Source organism: Oncorhynchus mykiss, chromosome 10, assembly GCF_013265735.2.
Source record: "Oncorhynchus mykiss isolate Arlee chromosome 10, USDA_OmykA_1.1, whole genome shotgun sequence".
NCBI lineage: Eukaryota > Metazoa > Chordata > Actinopteri > Salmoniformes > Salmonidae > Oncorhynchus > Oncorhynchus mykiss.
The window spans coordinates 62,235,862-62,255,944 of record NC_048574.1 but is presented as its reverse complement, the minus strand read 5'-3'; the positions used below and the strand labels follow the sequence as shown (position 1 = coordinate 62,255,944).

Sequence of the window (20,083 nt, the reverse complement as noted above, 5' to 3'; positions counted from 1 at the left end):
TCCCCAGACCCTCCTCACACCCCTCCTCCTTCACCAGCAGCATCTCTGAACCCTCCTCCTCCTGGAAGAGACAGGTGATACAGATTACACAGACATACTCCCTCAGGTACGTACACACAGATACATACACGTTCAACATGGAGTGTTTACCCATCCCCACTATGTTTGAGTCCTATACTGTAGTTACAGAATGACTTCATTGTTGTTAAACCCATCATGGTGGATAAAAACAAGTCAGTTATGACAAGTCAAAAGTCATCATCAGACAAACCTGACTAAACTATGAGGTGTACAGTAGGTGTTAGTTATGTGGGTATGTGTAGGTATATTTAGTAAGTGTATAATGGTTATAAAGCGCTGATGTGTGTATGTAGAATAGGGTGAGATCAGATGTGATGTGTACAAAAGAGTCTCAATGAAAGTCTTAGGATGAAAAGTCCCATTTTGTGTTTATTAAACATAAACAAGTTTTAAATACACCAGATGAAAACCACACATACACGTCTCAACAAATAATCTGCATGAACTTAATGTGTATTCAGTTGAAGTTGAGTTGAGTTGAATGGAAGTAATGAACTAGGTATGTGTGAATATCATATATCCTACAACAGTGTTTCCCAACTCCAGTCCTCATGTCCCCCAACAGAACACATTTTTATTGTAGCACTGGACAAGCACACCTTTAATGTTTTTATTTAACCTTTATTTAACTAGGCAAGTCAGTTAAGAACAAATTCAGATTTTCAATGACGACCTAGGACCAGTGGGCCTTGTTCAGAGGCAAAACGACAGTTTTTTAACCTTGTCAGCTCGGGGATTCGTTCTTGCAACCTTTCGGTTACTTGTCCAACGCTCTTAACCACTAGGCTACCTGATTCAACTTGTCAACTCATCATCAAGCCCTCTGAGGGGCTACAACGAAAATGTGTTCTGTTGGCGGACTTGAGGACTGGAGTTGGTAAAAACTTGCTTACACAGTACAAACACTATGTAACAAACTTTTTAGGCTTACACTGTATATGCCTTATGCAGTGCCTTCAGAAAGGATTTATACCCCTTGACTTATTCCACATTTTGTTGTGTTACAGCCTGAATTCAAAAAATATTTTTCCTCGCCCGTCTACACACAATACCCCATAATGACAAAGTGAAAATATGTTTTCAGAAATGTTTGCAAATGCATTGAAAATGAAATACAGAAATATGAAGTTTACATAAGTTTTCACACTCCTGAGTCAATACATGTTAGAATCACACTCGGCAGCGAGTCTTTCTGGGTAAATCTTGAATAGCTTTGCACACCTGGATTGTACAATATTTGCACATCATTCAAGCTCTGTCAAGTTGGTTGTTGATCATTGTTAGAAAGCCATTTTCAAGTCTTGCCATAGAATTTTAAAGCCGATTTAAGGCTACGCAGGAACATTCAATGTCGTCTTGGTAAGCAACCAGTGTATATTTGGCCTTGTGTTTGAGGTTATTGTCCTGCTGAAAGGTGAATTTGTCTCCCAGTGTCTGTTGGAAAGCAGACGGACACAGGTTTTCATCTAGGATTTTGCCTGTGCTTAGCTCTATTATTTTTATGATAAAAAATAAATAATAATAATTCTAGTCCTTGCTGTTGACAAGCATACCCATAACATGATGCAGCCACCACCATGCTTGAAAATATGAAGAGTGGCACATGTTGTGTTGGATTTGCCCCAAACATAACACTTTATTCAGGACATAAAGTTAATTTCTTAGCCACATCTTTTTCAGTTTTACTTGTGCCATATTGCAAACAGGATGCATGTTTTGGAATATTCTTATTCTGTACAGGGGTCCTTCTTTTCACCATGTTAATTAGATTAGTATTGTGGAGTAACTACAATGTTATTGATCCATCCTGAGTTTTCTCCCATCACAGCCATTGAACTCTGTAACTGTTTTAAAGTCACAATTGGCCTCATGGTGAAATCCCTGAGCAGTTTCCTTACTCTCCGGCAAATAAGTTAGGAAGGACACCTGTATCTTTGTAGTAACTGGGTGTATTCATACACCATCCAATGTGTAATTAATAACTTCACCATGCTCAAAGGGATATTTCAATGTACAGCATTTTTATATTTTTTAGGTGTTCTTCGTGCGACATTGCAAAACCTCCCTGGTCTTTGTGGTTGAATTTGTGTTTTCACTGCTCAACTGAGGGACCTTACAATTATCTGTATGTGTGGGGTACAGAGATGAGGTAGTCATTCAAGAAATCATGTTAAAACACTATTATTGCAGACAGAGTAAGTCCATGCAACTTATTATGTAACTTGTTAAGCAAATGTTTACTCCTGAACTTGTTTAGGCTTGCCATAACAAAAGGGGTTGATTACTTAATGATATTTCAGCTTAGAATTTTTTATTCATTTGTAAAAATCATAATTCCACTTTCACATTATGGGTTATTGTGTGTAGGCCAGTGACACAAAATGTGGAAAAAGTCCAGGGGTTTGAATACTTTCTGAAGTTACTGTATTTCCCACAATGCCTGGGCCTTGCACTTCAACGCTCTTAGTTGTAGAAATTAACCCACTACTGCTGTTTACTTTTTGCATCTACATCATCTCAATGAGTGTTCCTTTAATGCAGGGACTGATCTAAATGTCAGAAGCTATCAAGTGGTATGGTTACTTTCTATGTTACGGAGTGGAATGTTTTTTTTGCAGGTGTATCCGGAGGTAGTTCCTCTGTGAGAACCTCTTCCCGCAGTGATTACAGGTGAATGGCCTCTCTCCCGTGTGGACCCTTTGGTGCCTCTTCAGGTCACCAGCCTGAGCGAAGCACATGTGACACTGGGTACAGCTGAAGGGTTTCACCCCTGTGTGGACCCTCTGGTGCCGCTTCATGGTTCCAGCCTGGGCGAAGCGCATGTGACACTGGGTACAGCTGAATGGTTTCTCCCCTGTGTGGACCCTCTGGTGGATCTCCACATTCTGGAGGCACCTGAAGCCTTTGTTACAGAACATGCAGAGGAACCGTTTCTCTTTAATATTGCCTGATGTGACTCCTCCTCCCTGAGCCTGGACTCTAGCTCTGTTGTTTGAGTTCAATACCTGATCGAAAAGGATGCGGTTTTCTGAATCAGAAGGCCCCAATGACGTGGACACTGGGTCACGATCCCCGAAAGCGTGTAAAGAGGAGTGGGTCGCAACATTCAGATTTGTCTCTAAGCTTTCACTGTAGTCTAAGAAGTCACTGGTGTTGCCCTGGAAGTGTCCTTCTCCTAAGTGAGTCTTGTCGGCATTCCATGTCAGAGGAGTGTCGTCCTCCACTTTCACAGTCACCTCATCTACGACAAGACCCTCCCCTTTCTTGTCTAGGCACCCTTCAGTGTATACACTACTACTGTACCGGTTCCAGTCCCCTCTAAACAGATCAGTCTGTGTCTTTAAACCCAAGGGCATGTTGCCAGGGTCCGTTGCTGTAGTGTAAGAACAAGACAGATCATCACCACCAGTGTCTAATGTGTCACCATCTCCACGGGAATTAACCATCCTCTGGTTCTGATGTAATACCGGTAAATACTCTGAGCCAGGAGCAGGAGGACAGCCCAGTCTCCCCAGCACCATTCTCTCTGGGTCTGATATTTGGTCAGATCCTGTGTGTAAAAGCCTGTGTGTCACAGTTAAAGTCTCTGTGTCGGTCTCTGACTTGAGGACGTCGTTCGGCGTTCCACTGACCTCCATGATGCTGCGTCGGGTCTTGGGCTGGGGTGTGGCGTCGAGGTCCTCCGTGGATTCAGGGGGCGCTCCAATTTGGATGTCTCTGCTGTGCTGTGGGTCCTCCTCTCCTTCAGACTTCTCCTGCTTGACCCCAGGACCTACAGCCTCTGCATCTGCAGCCTGACACAAGAAGAGAGGAGGTTGTTACCAGTAACTAGTTGAATTGGATAAAAATGTCATAGGGAAGTCTCACAAGCTCCCCTATGGCAGATAAATGAGGATGTACATGTAAGACAGTGAATAGCCTTTCTGAAAAACGGGACACATTTGATTTACAAAGTAACATATTTTTTATGCAACTCTATTCCACTAACCTCAATCAAGATAATGTGCTGGGTTGAGGTTCCACTCCCCTCATCAACAGTGATTGGTTTGTCATCTCTCCATGTATTGTGTCCCCCTGGCTTCACAAAGCTCCTGTGGCTTCCAGTGAGATATCCTTCACCTAAAAAAATGATTGGGGGGAAAGAGGTAGATTAGCTACTGTCAATGCTCAATGGTATTTTGTAAAATAAAAAAATTAAATGTTTTATCCCATATTTTTTTTTATGTGTGTGTGTGTATATATATATACAGTGCCTTGCGAAAGTATTCGGCCCCCTTGAACTTTGCGACCTTTTGCCACATTTCAGGCTTCAAACATAAAGATATAAAACTGTATTTTTTTGTGAAGAATCAACAACAAGTGGGACACAATCATGAAGTGGAACGACATTTATTGGATATTTCAAACTTTTTTAACAAATCAAAAACTGAAAAATTGGGCGTGCAAAATTATTCAGCCCCTTTACTTTCAGTGCAGCAAACTCTCTCCAGAAGTTCAGTGAGGATCTCTGAATGATCCAATGTTGACCTAAATGACTAATGATGATAAATACAATCCACCTGTGTGTAATCAAGTCTCCGTATGAATGCACCTGCACTGTGATAGTCTCAGAGGTCCGTTAAAAGCGCAGAGAGCATCATGAAGAACAAGGAACACACCAGGCAGGTCCGAGATACTGTTGTGAAGAAGTTTAAAGCCGGATTTGGATACAAAAAGATTTCCCAAGCTTTAAACATCCCAAGGAGCACTGTGCAAGCGATAATATTGAAATGGAAGGAGTATCAGACCACTGCAAATCTACCAAGACCTGGCCGTCCCTCTAAACTTTCAGCTCATACAAGGAGAAGACTGATCAGAGATGCAGCCAAGAGGCCCATGATCACTCTGGATGAACTGCAGAGATCTACAGCTGAGGTGGGAGACTCTGTCCATAGGACAACAATCAGTCGTATATTGCACAAATCTGGCCTTTATGGAAGAGTGGCAAGAAGAAAGCCATTTCTTAAAGATATCCATAAAAAGTGTCGTTTAAAGTTTGCCACAAGCCACCTGGGAGACACACCAAACATGTGGAAGAAGGTGCTCTGGTCAGATGAAACCAAAATTGAACTTTTTGGCAACAATGCAAAACGTTATGTTTGGCGTAAAAGCAACACAGCTGAACACACCATCCCCACTGTCAAACATGGTGGTGGCAGCATCATGGTTTGGGCCTGCTTTTCCTCAGCAGGGACAGGGAAGATGGTTAAAATTGATGGGAAGATGGATGGAGCCAAATACAGGACCATTCTGGAAGAAAACCTGATGGAGTCTGCAAAAGACCTGAGACTGGGACGGAGATTTGTCTTCCAACAAGACAATGATCCAAAACATAAAGCAAAATCTACAATGGAATGGTTCAAAAATAAACATATCCAGGTGTTAGAATGGCCAAGTCAAAGTCCAGACCTGAAACCAATCGAGAATCTGTGGAAAGAACTGAAAACTGCTGTTCACAAATGCTCTCCATCCAACCTCACTGAGCTCGAGCTGTTTTGCAAGGAGGAATGGGAAAAAATGTCAGTCTCTCGATGTGCAAAACTGATAGAGACATACCCCAAGCGACTTACAGCTGTAAACGCAGCAAAAGGTGGCGCTACAAAGTATTAACTTAAGGGGGCTGAATAATTTTGCACGCCCAATTTTTCCGTTTTTGATTTGTTAAAAAAGTTTGAAATATTCAATAAATGTCGTTCCACTTCATGATTGTGTCCCACTTGTTGTTGATTCTTCACAAAAAATACAGTTTTATATATTTATGTTTGAAGCCTGAAATGTGGCAAAAGGTCGCAAAGTTCAAGGGGGCCGAATACTTTCGCAAGGCACTGTGTGTGTGTGTGTATATATATATATACACACACACACACACACATATATAAACCCTACCACCCCTCCCCCAATTGGAGTAAACTAATAAACAATAACACTTACGCTTCTACCTTCATACCTTATACATACTATACACATTTTCAGACAATCTATTTTACAATAGTTATATTTTGTTTGTTTTTAGTCCTGGCCTTCCTCCATTTCTGATGTCCATCACAGTTCTATTTGTAACTGTGCTATTTGACAACATTTCTGAACCTATATACATTTTACAGACCCCGTATGTTCTACATTTGTTATATTGTTGTTATTAGTCCCACCCTTCAGCTCCATTCAACCCCTCCCATCTATCTCTTAACACCATCCATTTTGTATTTGCCATATATTTTTCAACTGTGCTGTGATGCTTCACAAAAGTACTGAACCTTTCTATTCTCATAGCTTCTACAGATTGTAAATAAAAAATTTAAAAATTGCTAAAATAATTATTGATCCAATAATTTGAAAAGACTGACTTTTCAAATCACCCAGTATTGCTCTCTGCAGCGTTAGTTCTAGGTAAATGTTGCAATTCTTCCGCCATTCCTGGACCGGTGACCAAAATCGAGCTACATATGGGCAGTACCAAAATAAAAGATCTAATGTCTCTTCTTCCTCGCAGCAAAATCTGCAGAGCTGGGAAGATTGTATCCCCCATATATATATATATATATATTCTATTGGTTGCAAGAATTTGGTATAATCATTTAAATTTTAAAATGTGAAGTTCCAGCGTCATTTTGCTTGTCAATTCATTTAACCACAATATTTGTTGTATTATTTGTTCAGTCTTTTCAGGTGGATTAAACAAAAATTGCAAACAACTTTCTAAGGCTTGTTTAAAAAATAACAATATATTGGAGATTATTTCGTTTTCAAATAACCGAAAGTGAGCAGTTGTAATCTGAATAAAGGGAAAAGGGCCATTATTTAACATGGGGTGAGACATTCTTACTAATTTACTAGAGAACCATTTCGGATTTAAGTATAACTTTTGTATGACTGATGCATTTAGTGAGAGGTCTAATGCTTTAATATGTAATCATTTCTGCCCTCTGAATTCACATTCATTATATAAATAGGCCCTTTTAATTTTGTCTGGCTTGCCATTCCAAATAAAATGGAAACTTTTTTGTTCATGTAAATAAAAAAGCAGGTTAGGTGTAGGAAAAACCACAAGCAAATAGGTCAACTGTGATATGACTAAAGAGTTCATCAGGGCGATTTTTCCACAAATAGGTATTTTCCTTTCCATAGTAGCAAGATAATATCTATTTTTGCTAACTTTGTATAAAAATGTATTGGAGTGAGATCATTTCTTTCTTTCGGGATATGTCTACCGAGTATGTCCACATCCGCGTCAGACCCTTTTATTGGTAAACTACACAGTAATGTAAAAGTTGATTTTTTTAGTGATCCAATACGTAATATAGTAGACCTACCATCATTTGGTTTTAATCCAGAGGTTAGAAAAAATATCTAGATCCTCTGAGGCTGTGGAGGGATTCTAATTGTGGTTTAAAAAAAAAAACATGAATCAGTGTACAATGAATGACACCTTTGTTTTTGGATTTCTCATGGATTTCTCATCCCTTAATATTATTGTTGGATCAAATTTTTTCAGCTAACATTTCAATGGTAATAATAAATAGATATGCCGATAGTGGACAACCTTGTTTTACTCCTCTTGACGGTTTAAAACTTTGATGTAGCCATTATTTACTATTTTACACCTAGGGTTACTATATATATAACTAACTAATTTTTTTTAAGAGGTTCTCCAAAATTGAAATATTCTAGGCATTTATATATAAACTCCAGTCGTACTTTATCAAAAGCCTTTTCAAAGTCAGCTATGAAAACCAGGCCCCGCAGCCTCTGCCTTCTCGTCCAGGCAATGTGCCAAGTTTTTGGCGACAAAAGCATGAAACTTGGTACACTTGTACAATTTGGTTCCTTGGTTCCTTCACATTTTCGGATACGGAGGCGTCGCAAAAATGCCTCTTGGCGGCCGCGGCAGCCATTTTCCATTCCGCCATAACCAAATAATGTATTTTGCATCATATCTTCGAATCAAACATGATAACACAGAATAGGTGATGCCTACCCCTGTGTTTTGATGGTCAATGACTACAATGATACCATGCACATCATCACAAATGCCCCCTGGCTTCCGTGGAGGCCATTATGCTATTATGCCATTACTGGACAATGTATTTTCCATCATATCGTCTGAACCAAACATGATAACACAGGAAAGGTCTACCCTGCACAGGAAAGGTCTACCCTGTCATGACGTGCCCTTTTTGGGTGAGGAACATAGCCCTCTCTCTCCCACCACAGGTTTGATGGTCATAAATACCTAAAACTCTGTACCCCCCTCAGCCAAAATGAAGGTTGAGAATCCCTTTGTTACCACAGAGAAAGACTGCAGTATGGTAACGTCAAAAGGTTGAATAATTTAACAGTATTTCTTTATTCCAAGCAGTTGGAGTGGTCCGTGGACACTTAAGGAACAGTCATGTCAAGTTTGTTTCATTTGGTGACCTCATGAAGGACAGGAGACAAACATTACTGTTTCTTTGTTTGTATACACTTCTCAATTATGGGGTTTACATCTGAATGTTGTATCAAATAAATGATAGAGTATAGAAATACTTTTGAAAAGATGAAAAGTGATGTTAGCCTTCTAAATGAGTAAGGGTTTTCATATAAAGTTTTAACTAGTCAGTGACCACACCCCCGTGAGCACAGACATTTACATCGGCATCATGGAACGCCCCCTTTTCTACTCTAGTATAAAAGCCACTTCCAAAATGTTTTACATTAGTCAAGATAACGCCGTGATGGGGTCGCCACGTTTAAATGGCTACTACTCTCTAGAGACCAAAACATGCTGGTGTGAAGTGGTTTAAACTACAACTCTACAAAAGGACAAGACCAGAGAACGTGGAGATCATCCCCACGCTGAAATTGTGAAAATCTACAAACTAAAGACCAATTATTCGGGCTGCAGCTGTTTCAATACTTTAGTTTGGTAAACGCATCCAATCTAAGAACATCTCTGACGTATCCATTATAACAACCTACAACCACGAAAGACCTTGGGACTTCTGGGGAACGCAACCAGAGACCCTCTGATGAACTATTATCCAGCAGACGGACCGGCAATCACAGAGAGGGACAACAAAGGCATACACTTGTAAATATGTAAATTGCTATTTAATTTTCTAATGAGCGGCTGTTCATGTTCAAAGTAGTGCATGTTCATTTACATGAGTGTAGTTATGAACTGTATTACAGTGGTTCCACTGAGTTTCCTGCTCTTGAGCTTTCCCCACTGCTTTCCTTTGTCTACCAAGCCCTCATATCGGTTTCGTCCGCTAGGGACTTTTCTTTGATGTTCATTTAGAAAGGAACTAATTCTAAATTTTAAAAAGTATTACTATACTTACATATTTGCATGACACCCGAAGTCAACAGGATAAAAAAAACAATAATCATATATTAAATAAGTATTTAAAAGCACACTAAACATGATGACAGACTAATCATGGAGAACACTAAACATGATGAGACTAACCAGGGACGTGAACTAGACAGACGATAAAAGCTAAGACAACAGAGAATCCAGGTAAGCCTGTGTGAAGAAGTGTGTTAGTGTGGACCTGAATATGTGCATAGATTGTGAGGTTGACATGGAGAGGGAGTTCCAACGTTGGGGAGCTGCACTGCTAAAAGTCTGGTCTCACATGGAGCAGAGCCTGGTGCGAGGGAGGGTGAGGAGGCAAGTGTCAGAGGAGTGAAGTGAACAGGTGGGAGTGAAGGGGTGCAGGTGGTCAGTAATGTATGTGGGCGCCAGTCCATTGAGTGCTTTGTAGGTGAGCATGAGCAATTTGAAGATGATCCTGTATTGAACTTGGAGATAGTGGAGTTTGATGAGGGTGGGTTGATGTAGTCCCCAAGGTCTCGCGTGTGCGAGGACTCTCAACTGCATTTTTTACATGTTGAAGTCTGTCCAGTGTTTTGGTGGGGAGTCCGTAGTGAATGGCGCTGCAGTAGTCAAAGAGTGATAAAAACAAGTGTGAATGAGGGTTTCAGCACCTCTACAATCTTTAAGGCCACCGACTGAAGCAAACTAAACCTGCATTTATATGCTCACCTTGGCAGAGCAATTCAAAATAAAAGTTTGTCAATAATATTTTCAGCAGAGATATTTGTCACTAGTGCTCATTATTCTTTATCTGGAGTTAATGTATTCTGCGTTTTGTGTTTGTTCCCACAGGCTGTTCCATCTACAAGTGCAACCTTGATTTTAGGGTGCAGGCTCACTTCCATTGTTTTTGCGAGTCTTTGTTTTTGAATAAGAATCAGTTCCTCCAACACTTGAATAAAAGCCATGGGACATCACCCACCAGGGGGAGAGGCAGGGACATCACACACTCAAGCCTTTTTGCTTGACATCATGGGAAAATCAAAATAAATCAGCTAAGACCTCAGGAAAAAATGTGTAGACCTCCACAATTCTGATTCATCCTTGGGAGCAATTTCCAAATGACTGAAGGTACCACGTTCATCTGTACAAACAATAGTACGCAAGTAAGAACACCATGGGACCACGTAGCTGTCATACCGCTCAGGAAGGAGAAGCGTTCTGTCTCCTAGAGATGAACGTACAATGGTGCGAATAGTGCAAATCCATCCCAGAACAACAGCAAAGGACCTTGTGAAGATGCTGGAGGAAACAAATGCAAAAGTTTCTATATCCACAGTAAAATGAGTCCTATATCAATATAACCGGAAAGGCCGCTCAGCAAGGAAGAAGCCACTGCTTCAAAGCCGCCATAAAAAAGCCAGACTACGGGTTACAACTGCACATGGGGACAAAGATCGTAATTTTTGAAGAATTGTCCTCTGGTCTGTTGAAACACAAATGGAACTGTTTGGCCATAATGACCATTTATGTTTGGAGGAAAAAGGGGAACGCTTGCAAGCCGAAGAACATCATCCCAACCATGAAGCACGGGGGTGGCAGCATCATGTTGTGGGAGTGCTTTACTGCAGGAGGGACTGGTGCACTTCACAAAATAGATGGCATAATAAGAAAGTAAAATGATGTGGATATATTGAAGCAACATCTCAAGACATCAATCAGGAAGTTAAAGCTTGGTTGCAAATTGGTCTTTCAAATGGACAATGACACCAAGCACACTTCCAAAGTTGTGGAAAAATGGCTTAGGGACAACAAAGTCAAGGTATTGGAGTGGCCATCACAAAGCTCTGACCTCAATCCCATAGTGTGTGGGATTTTACATTACTGTGTAGTTTACCAATGTGTGGGCAGAACTGAAAAAGCGTGTGCGAGCAAGGAGGCCTTACAAACCTAACTAAGTTACACCAGCTCTGTCAGGAGGAATGGGCCAAAATTCCCCCAACGTATTGTGGGAAGCTTGTGGAAGGTTACCCGAAACATTTGACCCAAGTTAAACAATTTAAAGGCAAAGCTACCAAATATTAATTGAGTGTATGTCAACTTCTGACCCACAGGGAATGTAATGAAAGAAATAAAAGCTGAAATAAATCACTCCACTATTCTTCTGACATTTCACATTCTTAAAATAAAGTGGCCTAAGACAATTAATTTTTACTAGGATTAAATGTCAGGAATTGTGAAAAACTGAGTTGAAATGTATTTGGCTAAGGTGTATGTAAACTTCTGACTTCAACTGTAAAAACTAGCAAACGGTAGTACGCCCCAAAGGCAAAATGAAAAAAAAATGGAAAAATCTGGCCAAGCATGTATTAAGTACTCAGGTGTTCACAGTGGGGATGTCACTTCAACTTCAAACCTGCCCAGCCAGTTCCTGGATCCAACGAAGGAAAATGTATTATTTGCTGTTGTCAAAACAATGCACGGTTCAAGTGTGCCTTTTCACATACAGAGAAAGGAGGAGGCACATGAAGTGTTCTGCGAGTCACCTCAATGCCCGTCTAACCATGAACTAGTACAACAATCAAGTGTTATTTTCTTTCAAATAGTTAGTGGACTATTGTACATTACAGTGGAAATTGAAAACATGAGGGAAGATGTTTTGTCGGAGATGGTAGAAAATAAATGGTTTGGAGAAAAAAAATTCTGAGTGTCTGAAGCTCAATAAGAATAACAATAACAAGGCTATATACAGGGGGCACCGGTACCAAGTCAGGGTGCAGGTGTACAGGCTAGTTGAGGTAATCTGTACTTGTAGGTGGGGGCGAAGTGACTATGCATAGGTAACAAACAAACAGCGAGTAGTAGCAGTGTGCAAGGGGGAGGGGGGGGGGGGGGGGGGGGGGGGGGTCAATGTAAATTGTCCGGGTGGCGATTTTTATGAATTGTTCAGCAGTCTAATGGCTTGGGGGTAGAAGCTGTTGAGGAGCCTTTTGGTCCTAGACGGCAAGCGCTCCGGTACCGCTTGCTGTGTGGTAGCAGAGAAAACAGTCTATAACTTGGGTGACTAGAGTCTCTGACAATTTTTAGGGCTTTCCTCTGACACCGCCTATTATATAGGTCCTGGATGGCAGGAAGTGATGTACTGGGCCGTTTGCACTACCCTCTGTAGCACCTTACGGTCAGATGCCGAGCAGTTGCCATAACAGGAGGTGATGCAACCGGTCAGGATGCTCTCGATGGTGCAGCTATAGAACATTTTGAGGATCTGGGGGCCCATGCCAAATCTTTTCAGTCTCATGAGGGGGGAAAGGGTTTTGTCATCCTCTTCACAACTGTCTTGGTATGTTTGGACCATGATAGCTAGTTGGTGATGTGGACACCAAGGAACTTGAAACTCTCGACTCGCTCTACTACAGCCCCGTCGATGTTAATAGGGGCCTGTTCGGCCCGCCTTTTCCTGTAGTCCACGATCAGCTCCTTTGTCCTGCTCACATTGAGAGGTTGTTGTCCTGGCACCACACTGCCAGTTCTCTGACCTCCTCCCTATAGGCCATCTCATTGTTGTCGGTGATCAGGCCACTGTTGTGTCGTCAACAAACTTAATGATGGTGTTGGAGTTGTGTTTGGCCACGCAGTCGTGGGTGAACAGGGAGTACAGGAGGGAACTAAGTACTGAGGGGCCCCACTTTTGAGGATCAGCATGGCGGACAACACGTTGCCCGTCAGGAAGTCCAGGATCCAGTTGCAAAGGGAGGTGTTTAGTCCCAGTGTCCTTAGCTTAGAGATGAGCTTCGTGGGCACTATGGTGTTGAACGCTGAGCTGTAGTTGAACAGCATTCTCACATAGGTGTTCCTTTTGTCCAGGTGAGAAAGGGCGGTGTGGAGTGCGATTGAGATTGCATCATCTGTGGATCTGTTGGGGCGGTATGCAAATTGGAGTGGGCCTAGGGTGTCCAGGAGGATGCTGCTGATGTGAGCCATGGCCGGCTTTTCAAAGCACTTCATGGCTACCGATGTGAGTGCCACGGGGCGGTAATCATTTAGGCAGGTTACCTTCGCTTCCTTGAGCACAGGGACTATGGTGGTCTGCTTGTAGGTATTAAAGACTCCGTCAGGGAGAGGTTGAAAATGTCAGTGAAGACACTTGCCAGTTGGTCCGTGCATGCTTTGAGTACACGTCCTGGTAATCCGTCTGGCCCAGCGGCTTTGTGAATATTGACCTGTTTAAAGGTTTTGTTCACATCGGCTACCGAGAGCGTTTTCACACAGCCATCCAGAACAGCTGGTGCTCTCGTGCATGCTTCAGTGTTGCTTTCCTCAAAGTGAGCATAAAAGGTATTTAGCTCATCTGGTAGGCTCGCGTCACTGGGCAGCTCGCATCTGGGTTTCCCTTTGTGGTCCGCAATAGTTTTCAAGCCCTGCCAGATCCGACGAGCGTGAGAGCCGATGTAGTAGGATTCAATATTAATATTGTATTGTCGCTTTGCTTGTTTGATGGTTCGTCTGAGGGCATAGCGGGATTTTTTACAAGTGTCCTGATTAGTCTCCCGCTCCTTGAAAGTGGCAGCTTTAGCCTTTAGCTCAATGCGCTTGTTGCCTGTAATCCATGGCTTCTGGTTGGGATATGTACGTACAGTCACTGTGGGGACGATGTCATCGATGCACTTATTGATGAAGCCGATGACTGAGGTGGTGTATTCCCCAATGCCATTGGATGGAACATATTCCAGTCTGTGCAAGCAAAACAGTCCTGTAATGTAGTATCCATGTCATCTGACCACTTGCGTATTGAGCGAGTCACTGGTATTTCCTTAGAATTGTGGTCCGATTTGCCAAATGGAGGGCGGGGGAGAGCTTTCTATGCATCTCTGTGTGTGGAGTAAAGATGGTCTAGGATTTTTTCCCCCCTGGTTGCACATGTGACATGCTGGTAAAAATTTGGTAAAACTGATTTTAATCCCGCCTGCATTAATTAAAGTCCCTGGCCACTAGGAGCGCCGCTTCTGGGTGAGCATTTTCAGCGTTGGTTGAGAGCGATCTTAGTGGCAGCTTCGCTTTGTGGTGGTAAATAGACGGCTACGAATAATACAGATGAGAACTCTCTTGGTAGATAGTGTGGTCGACAGCTTATCGCAAGGTACTCTACCTCAGGCAAGCAATACCTCAAGACTTCTTTAATATTAGACATCGTGCACCAGCTGTTCTTGACAAAAAGACACACACCCACACCCCTCGTCTTACCAGACGTAGTGTCTCTGTTCTGCCGGTGCATGGAAAATCTAGCCAGCTCTATATTGTCAGTTTCTTCGTTCTTTGCACGTTAGCAAGGAGAATGGAAGGCATTGGGAGTTTACTCGCTCGCCTCCGGCTTCTCAGAAGGATCCCTGATCTGCGTCCCCTATTCCGGCGTCTTTTCTTCACGCAAAAAGCGTGGATATGGGCCTGTTCCAGTGAAAGCAGGATATCCTTCTCGTCGGACTCGTTAAAGGAAAAAGTTTATTCAAGTCCGCGGTGAGTAATTACTTTTCTGATGTCCAGAAGTTATTTTGGGTCATAAGAGATGGTAGCAGCAAAATGATGTACAAAAATAAGTTACACAAAACGCAAATTATTATAATTGTTTTTTTAATTGCACAATTGGTTGGGAGAACGTCAGCCATGTTCTTCGGTGCCAACTTCATCTTTTTTTAAATTGCTGCAAAAACACAACAGGAAAGACTGTAATATTTACTGTTAACTCTTGTATAAATACTGTAGTGAAAAAAAACAGTAGTATATAGTATAGTAATTAGTATTTTTGTGGATTGTTGTATACTGTAGTCATTTTGCGGACTGTAATATACTGTAGTATTTACTGTCATTACCGAAGTATTTACTCGTGTTTTTGTTCTTATTATCTTTGACATAAAAGTGGCTTTCTCCTTGAGGAAACCTACTGGAGAAATACTAAAAGAGCACATTTTACAGACCTGTAGGTAGGACTGGGGTCTGAACAGATTTTGTATAACCTGTATAGAACAATATGGTCTATATTTGGCATGTAGGTTTCTCACTTATGGGTGGAACAGAGTGGGATATGGGGAGGGGAATGGGGAGGGTATATGCAAATTAAATACTGTAGTATTTACTATAGTAAAAAAAAGTGTTGTGTTTTTGCGGACATTATTGTTCTATTTACTGCAGTGTTTTTTTGGCGAATAATACTATAGTATTCTACAGTATACTACAATATTTTATAGTACGTAATACACATGATTGAGGGATACTACTGTGTGTATACTAAAGTTTACTATAGAAGTCTATTCTAAGTGTGGGCGGCAGGTGTTTAGAGCATTGGGCCAGTAACCAAAAGGTTGCTGGATCGAATCCCTGAACCGACAAGGTAAAAACATGTTGCTCTGCCCCTGAACAAGGCAGTCAACCCACAGTTCCCCGGTAGGCTGTCATTGTAAATAAGAATTTGTTCTTAACTGGACTTGCCTAGTTAAATAAAAGGTTAAATAAAAATCAATAAAACATTTTAAAAAGGTACTGTACAGTAAACTGTAGTATTTTTTCATGTGGGCAGACACCTGTCTCCATGCTTCACTTCAAGGCCCTTTGTGACAACACATGCAACTTCTCTTGTGCTTCATGTGGACACTATCCTCCTATTGTGATTATGGATCTTGGCTGATAAGTCATTAAGATATTAAATAACTTAAAATTGTCTGTTAAATTCAGTGCATCAGAATGTCCCATTTAAGTTGGAAATCTCTATTTCCTGTTTTAAGTATGTGTGTGTCTCCCTCTCTCTTTCTGTCAGGTGGTAGGCTTTGGAGAGGAGAACAACCAGGCAGAGCAGCTGTGGACCCAACCCCAGCCCTACAGAGGGGGAAGAGGACTAAGGCCCCTAAGACCTCCACTTTATCCTACAGAGAAGTGTCCAAGCTGACCTTCCCACCTCGCCCATGCTGGCCAACGTTCATTGACGACATCCATTCTCCTCCTCCCTCGCGCTCTACCACCTACCACAAAATCCTCAAGTAGATTGGTTCCGTACATTGGTTCCGCATAGCAGGAGGCAATTAGTCAGGCAGGCCGGAACGCAGTGCAGTGGTGTCTTCAGAAGCTAAACTCATCTCTGCCCCGTCTCCTTTCTCCACGGCCAAAACTATATTATTGTTTGAGAGCTTTTTGGTTTGTCCTTTTGTTCTCACCCGACCCTGATTGATTGAATAGCATGAATAATCTTTGCTGTGAATGGTAAGGGAAGAAAAGAGAAGAGGGATTCTATCATCTCTGTCATGTATCTTCATTATTTTTGTTGAAGAAGCATTGAGTGTATTTTAAAAATGGACATTAGGGTTAACATATGTTCATACTAACATTTTGTGGATCGAAAAAGTGAGGTATGTTTGTCATAGCGGTAAGATACATTGTCAGTATGTGACAGATTTCTGATTCGTTTTTTAGGTACTGTTGTAACTTTGATTCTGTTTTAGAGAGGCAAAAGGGAAAACCTCACAGTTACTGTAGGTTTAACATTTCAGCCCTACCGCTGCCTTTAAAACCACTAGACTGGCATGTTTATAGCTATAACCTGTTATCATCATCTTTAAGTGTAAATATTTACTTATGCAGAAACTGGTACCAGGCTTATTTTTCTCATATTAACCCAATTGTCTACACTGCAAGAGAAATACAATTGCTAAAATTGTCATGACATATCATACCACTGTTCTATATGATTAATAACTGAATGTCCTCATCAATGTATCAAGAATTCTGATACGTTTCCACTGAGTTCATTTTAATGTGTTTGTTTTTGTCATTTTCAGTACCTCAAACGGATTATTTCGGACATACACATCATTGTAAATTTTCTATACATACATTTTGGAAAATGTATTGCATAAATATACGTGATTGTGATCAAACGCGATGGTGTCCTGAGATAATCGGTGTTTTTTCTATGAATTTGTTTTCTACTTCTGTAGTCATAAAATAACGAATTCAGGGAAAGAAAATATATGTAGAATCATCCTTAATCTCTACCACATACAAGTAGATGGCGATAGTATTGGTTTTGTTGACAGGCTCGTTTTAGTCACATACTTTAGGGCTGCAGCTGGATAGTATTGAAATGTTCAGGGCCCCAAATTGTACAAGTGTTGCACATTATATGCTTTATGAAAAAGTGAAAATAATTTTCATACATCGCCGGGACTATTTTGCTAAATGTACCTCTTGCCATTCCCCTGTATGCGTCGACGAGCTTGACACTTCTGGGACTGGTGAAGACGCGCTCTCGCATTGTCCTCTCTGCGCGCTCCCGTGACACCTTCAGTTCCAGAAGCTGTAGTTTCCTCCTCAATGTCCTGTTTTCTTTCTGGCTTTGAGTTATTTCCAAACGAAACACTGCATAGTCGTCATCTACGAGTTTGCAGACCTCTGCCACGGCTGCATTCGCTAGAACCTCCATGATGGAGGCTATTTGAGTGTGAAAAACCATATCGTTAGCCATTGTTAGTTAACCCTTAGCAGCTAGTAAGCGTTACCTAGATAACATCAACCAAGTCCGGTCACCAACGCGAATTAAAGACTACCTGGGACAAGTATGTGATGCTGTGCAGTTAAACGAGTCATATTTAGAGTTCCATGGTGTCAAAAACCGTATAAATAACAAAAATAAAAACTGTAACGTGGAAATCTCCTTGGTCACAGTTTACTTCCGTTTACACCGAGGTGAAAGGATGTTGTAGCTCAGGGGTGTGGTTAAATGAAAAGCGTTTGCGCGATGTTCTTTTAAATACGGTACTGCTTGTGTCATTACACATTCATCAGTATATATTTCAAGATCAGAGCAGACTTGAGGCTTAGGAGATCTGATTCATCAGCTAACATAACTTTTAGGGAATTCTGAAGCATTCATGTAATCAAAACGGTCACAAAGAATTCATAAAGGTCATGTTACCTGACAGATGATATCTCATAGAACAAAACGTAAAATATATTCTAAACTTGTCTTAACCTCAGACCTTATTTTCAGGTACCTCTCATGGTGAACGCTCATCCTGAACCTGTCTGCATTCATGAGGTAGCTGAGGAAGGCTAGGCCCAGGCCTTCTATGAACCCAGTCACCATATGAGATCCTGAAAGAGAAGACAGACTTGCTGATAGACTACCACCAGGGGGGTCTCCCACCACTCTCTGTGAAGGCTGAAGCCCAGAGTGACCTGCTCTGTTCATCATGGATACTGTGGTGTTTGTATCATAGGAACAGGAGGGTCTATCTTTATCAGGCCCTGCTCCATCCCTGCACTGAGACTGTGAAGAGAAGGGTCTGGGCTGCAGACTGGATCCCTGACTGGAGCCTCTGTCCTGGTGGTCATCAGAGAGACCGAGGTTGTTCAGTCCACCTGTCGACTGGTTGTGTTCTGTGTGGTGGTTGTGGTGGAGTCTCTGTCCCTCACGGTTGGGTCCTGATTCCGAATTCAGGAAGGAAGACCGACAGCTTCTGATCCAAGGTGGCTGGGTCTGTGACCTCAGAGGTCCAATCTCTCCCACCAGTAACACTGGATATCAGCAGGTCCTGATGGACTGCAAACTGTAAACACAAATTGTACAGAAAAGCATAACGGTTTATATTAGAAACTCTGCTGTACACACAGACATGACATGATAAAATGTTAACCACAGTCAAGCCCATCTCTAACACAGTGATTCAAGTACCTAATAATATGGAGCCATTGGAGTTTAATAAAAAACATGTCCATATGTGTTGATTTAAGAATTAAGTATAATGTTTTGGTTCAACTGAGAGAAGTCCCTAAAATTATGAACAACAAAACATAATGTTGATTTTGTATTTAATTTCAACAAAATGGTTACACTCACATAACATGAAGTACATTACTTTTATTGCACAAAATGATATGTGACAAAAATCACTTTTGTCACTATTGTAACACTTGACCTTTTCTGTAAATCTGGTACCCTCGCTTTGATAAAATTAGTTTTAGAATACTTTGGATAAGGTTCAACATTACATTACACACAGCTTCACTAATTCATGTCAAGTAAACATTAATTAAGGCACTATCATCTCATTATAAAACACCAGCATCAAACAGGACAAGGTTGACTCATCAGTGAAGCATTTTTACAGACACCATCACACCAACCATCACCATATCATCTATTCTGCTTCATCATACTCATTCTTTCCTTAGTTCACCTCATCCAGTTCCATATACATCCAAAACCAACAGAATTAACTACAAACTAACTAGTACTACATTACATGTCACTATACTCTGTACATGGGCCTTGTGCATTTTCTGCTGGTGTATCTGGAGGTAGCTCCTCTCTGAGAACCTCTTCCCTCAGTGAGTACAAGTAAACAATCTCTCTCTTGTGTGGACCTTCGGGGGCATCGTCACCTGATGCTGAACCTCTTCCCACACTGGGGCCAGCTGTAGGATTTCCCCTCTGTGTGGACCCTCTGGTGCCTCTTCAGGTTGGACAAGTGGGAGAAACTGACCTGGCACAGGTGGCAGCCAATTGATTTCTTCCCCATGTGCATCCTCCAACAGTTTGAGAAAATTGAACACAGCAAGCGCTTCTCTTTGGTGCTGCCACCTTCACTGATTCCGCCTCTACTACTGTTATTTGTCAAA

General features: G+C 41.6%; 2 protein-coding genes and 1 non-coding gene across 3 annotated transcripts in view; all 3 read right to left on the bottom strand.

Annotated features, from left to right (window-relative positions):
* The window catches only part of LOC110534464 (zinc finger protein 528), a 115,559-nt gene that overhangs the window by 16,238 nt on the left and 79,238 nt on the right, over nt 1-20,083 (bottom strand). The gene's annotated exons all lie outside the window — the stretch shown is intronic.
* LOC110534473 (zinc finger protein 34-like) lies at nt 1,620-18,186 on the bottom strand. The gene is made up of 3 exons (XM_021619343.2): nt 17,648-18,186; nt 4,070-4,200; nt 1,620-3,875 (listed from the first exon to the last, which is right to left on the bottom strand). Exons 1-3 carry the CDS (start codon nt 17,925-17,927, stop codon nt 2,673-2,675), a joined length of 1,614 nt encoding a protein of 537 aa, XP_021475018.2. The 5' UTR covers nt 17,928-18,186; the 3' UTR covers nt 1,620-2,672.
* Nucleotides 15,331-15,383, bottom strand: LOC118937066. The gene has a single exon (XR_005034463.1). It is a non-coding gene; the product is annotated as a U7 small nuclear RNA (small nuclear RNA).

Excerpts from the sequence above, each read along its gene's own strand:
- LOC110534473 (XM_021619343.2), bottom strand. The coding sequence starts at position 17,927 with ATGGCTAACGATATGGTTTTTCACACTCAAATAGCCTCCATCATGGAG. Across the intron at positions 4,201-17,647 it reads ATACAGGGGAATGGCAAGAG|GTGAAGGATATCTCACTGGA; the intron begins GTACATTTAGCA and ends TCATTTTTTTAG. Across the intron at positions 3,876-4,069 it reads AGCACATTATCTTGATTGAG|GCTGCAGATGCAGAGGCTGT; the intron begins GTTAGTGGAATA and ends TTCTTGTGTCAG.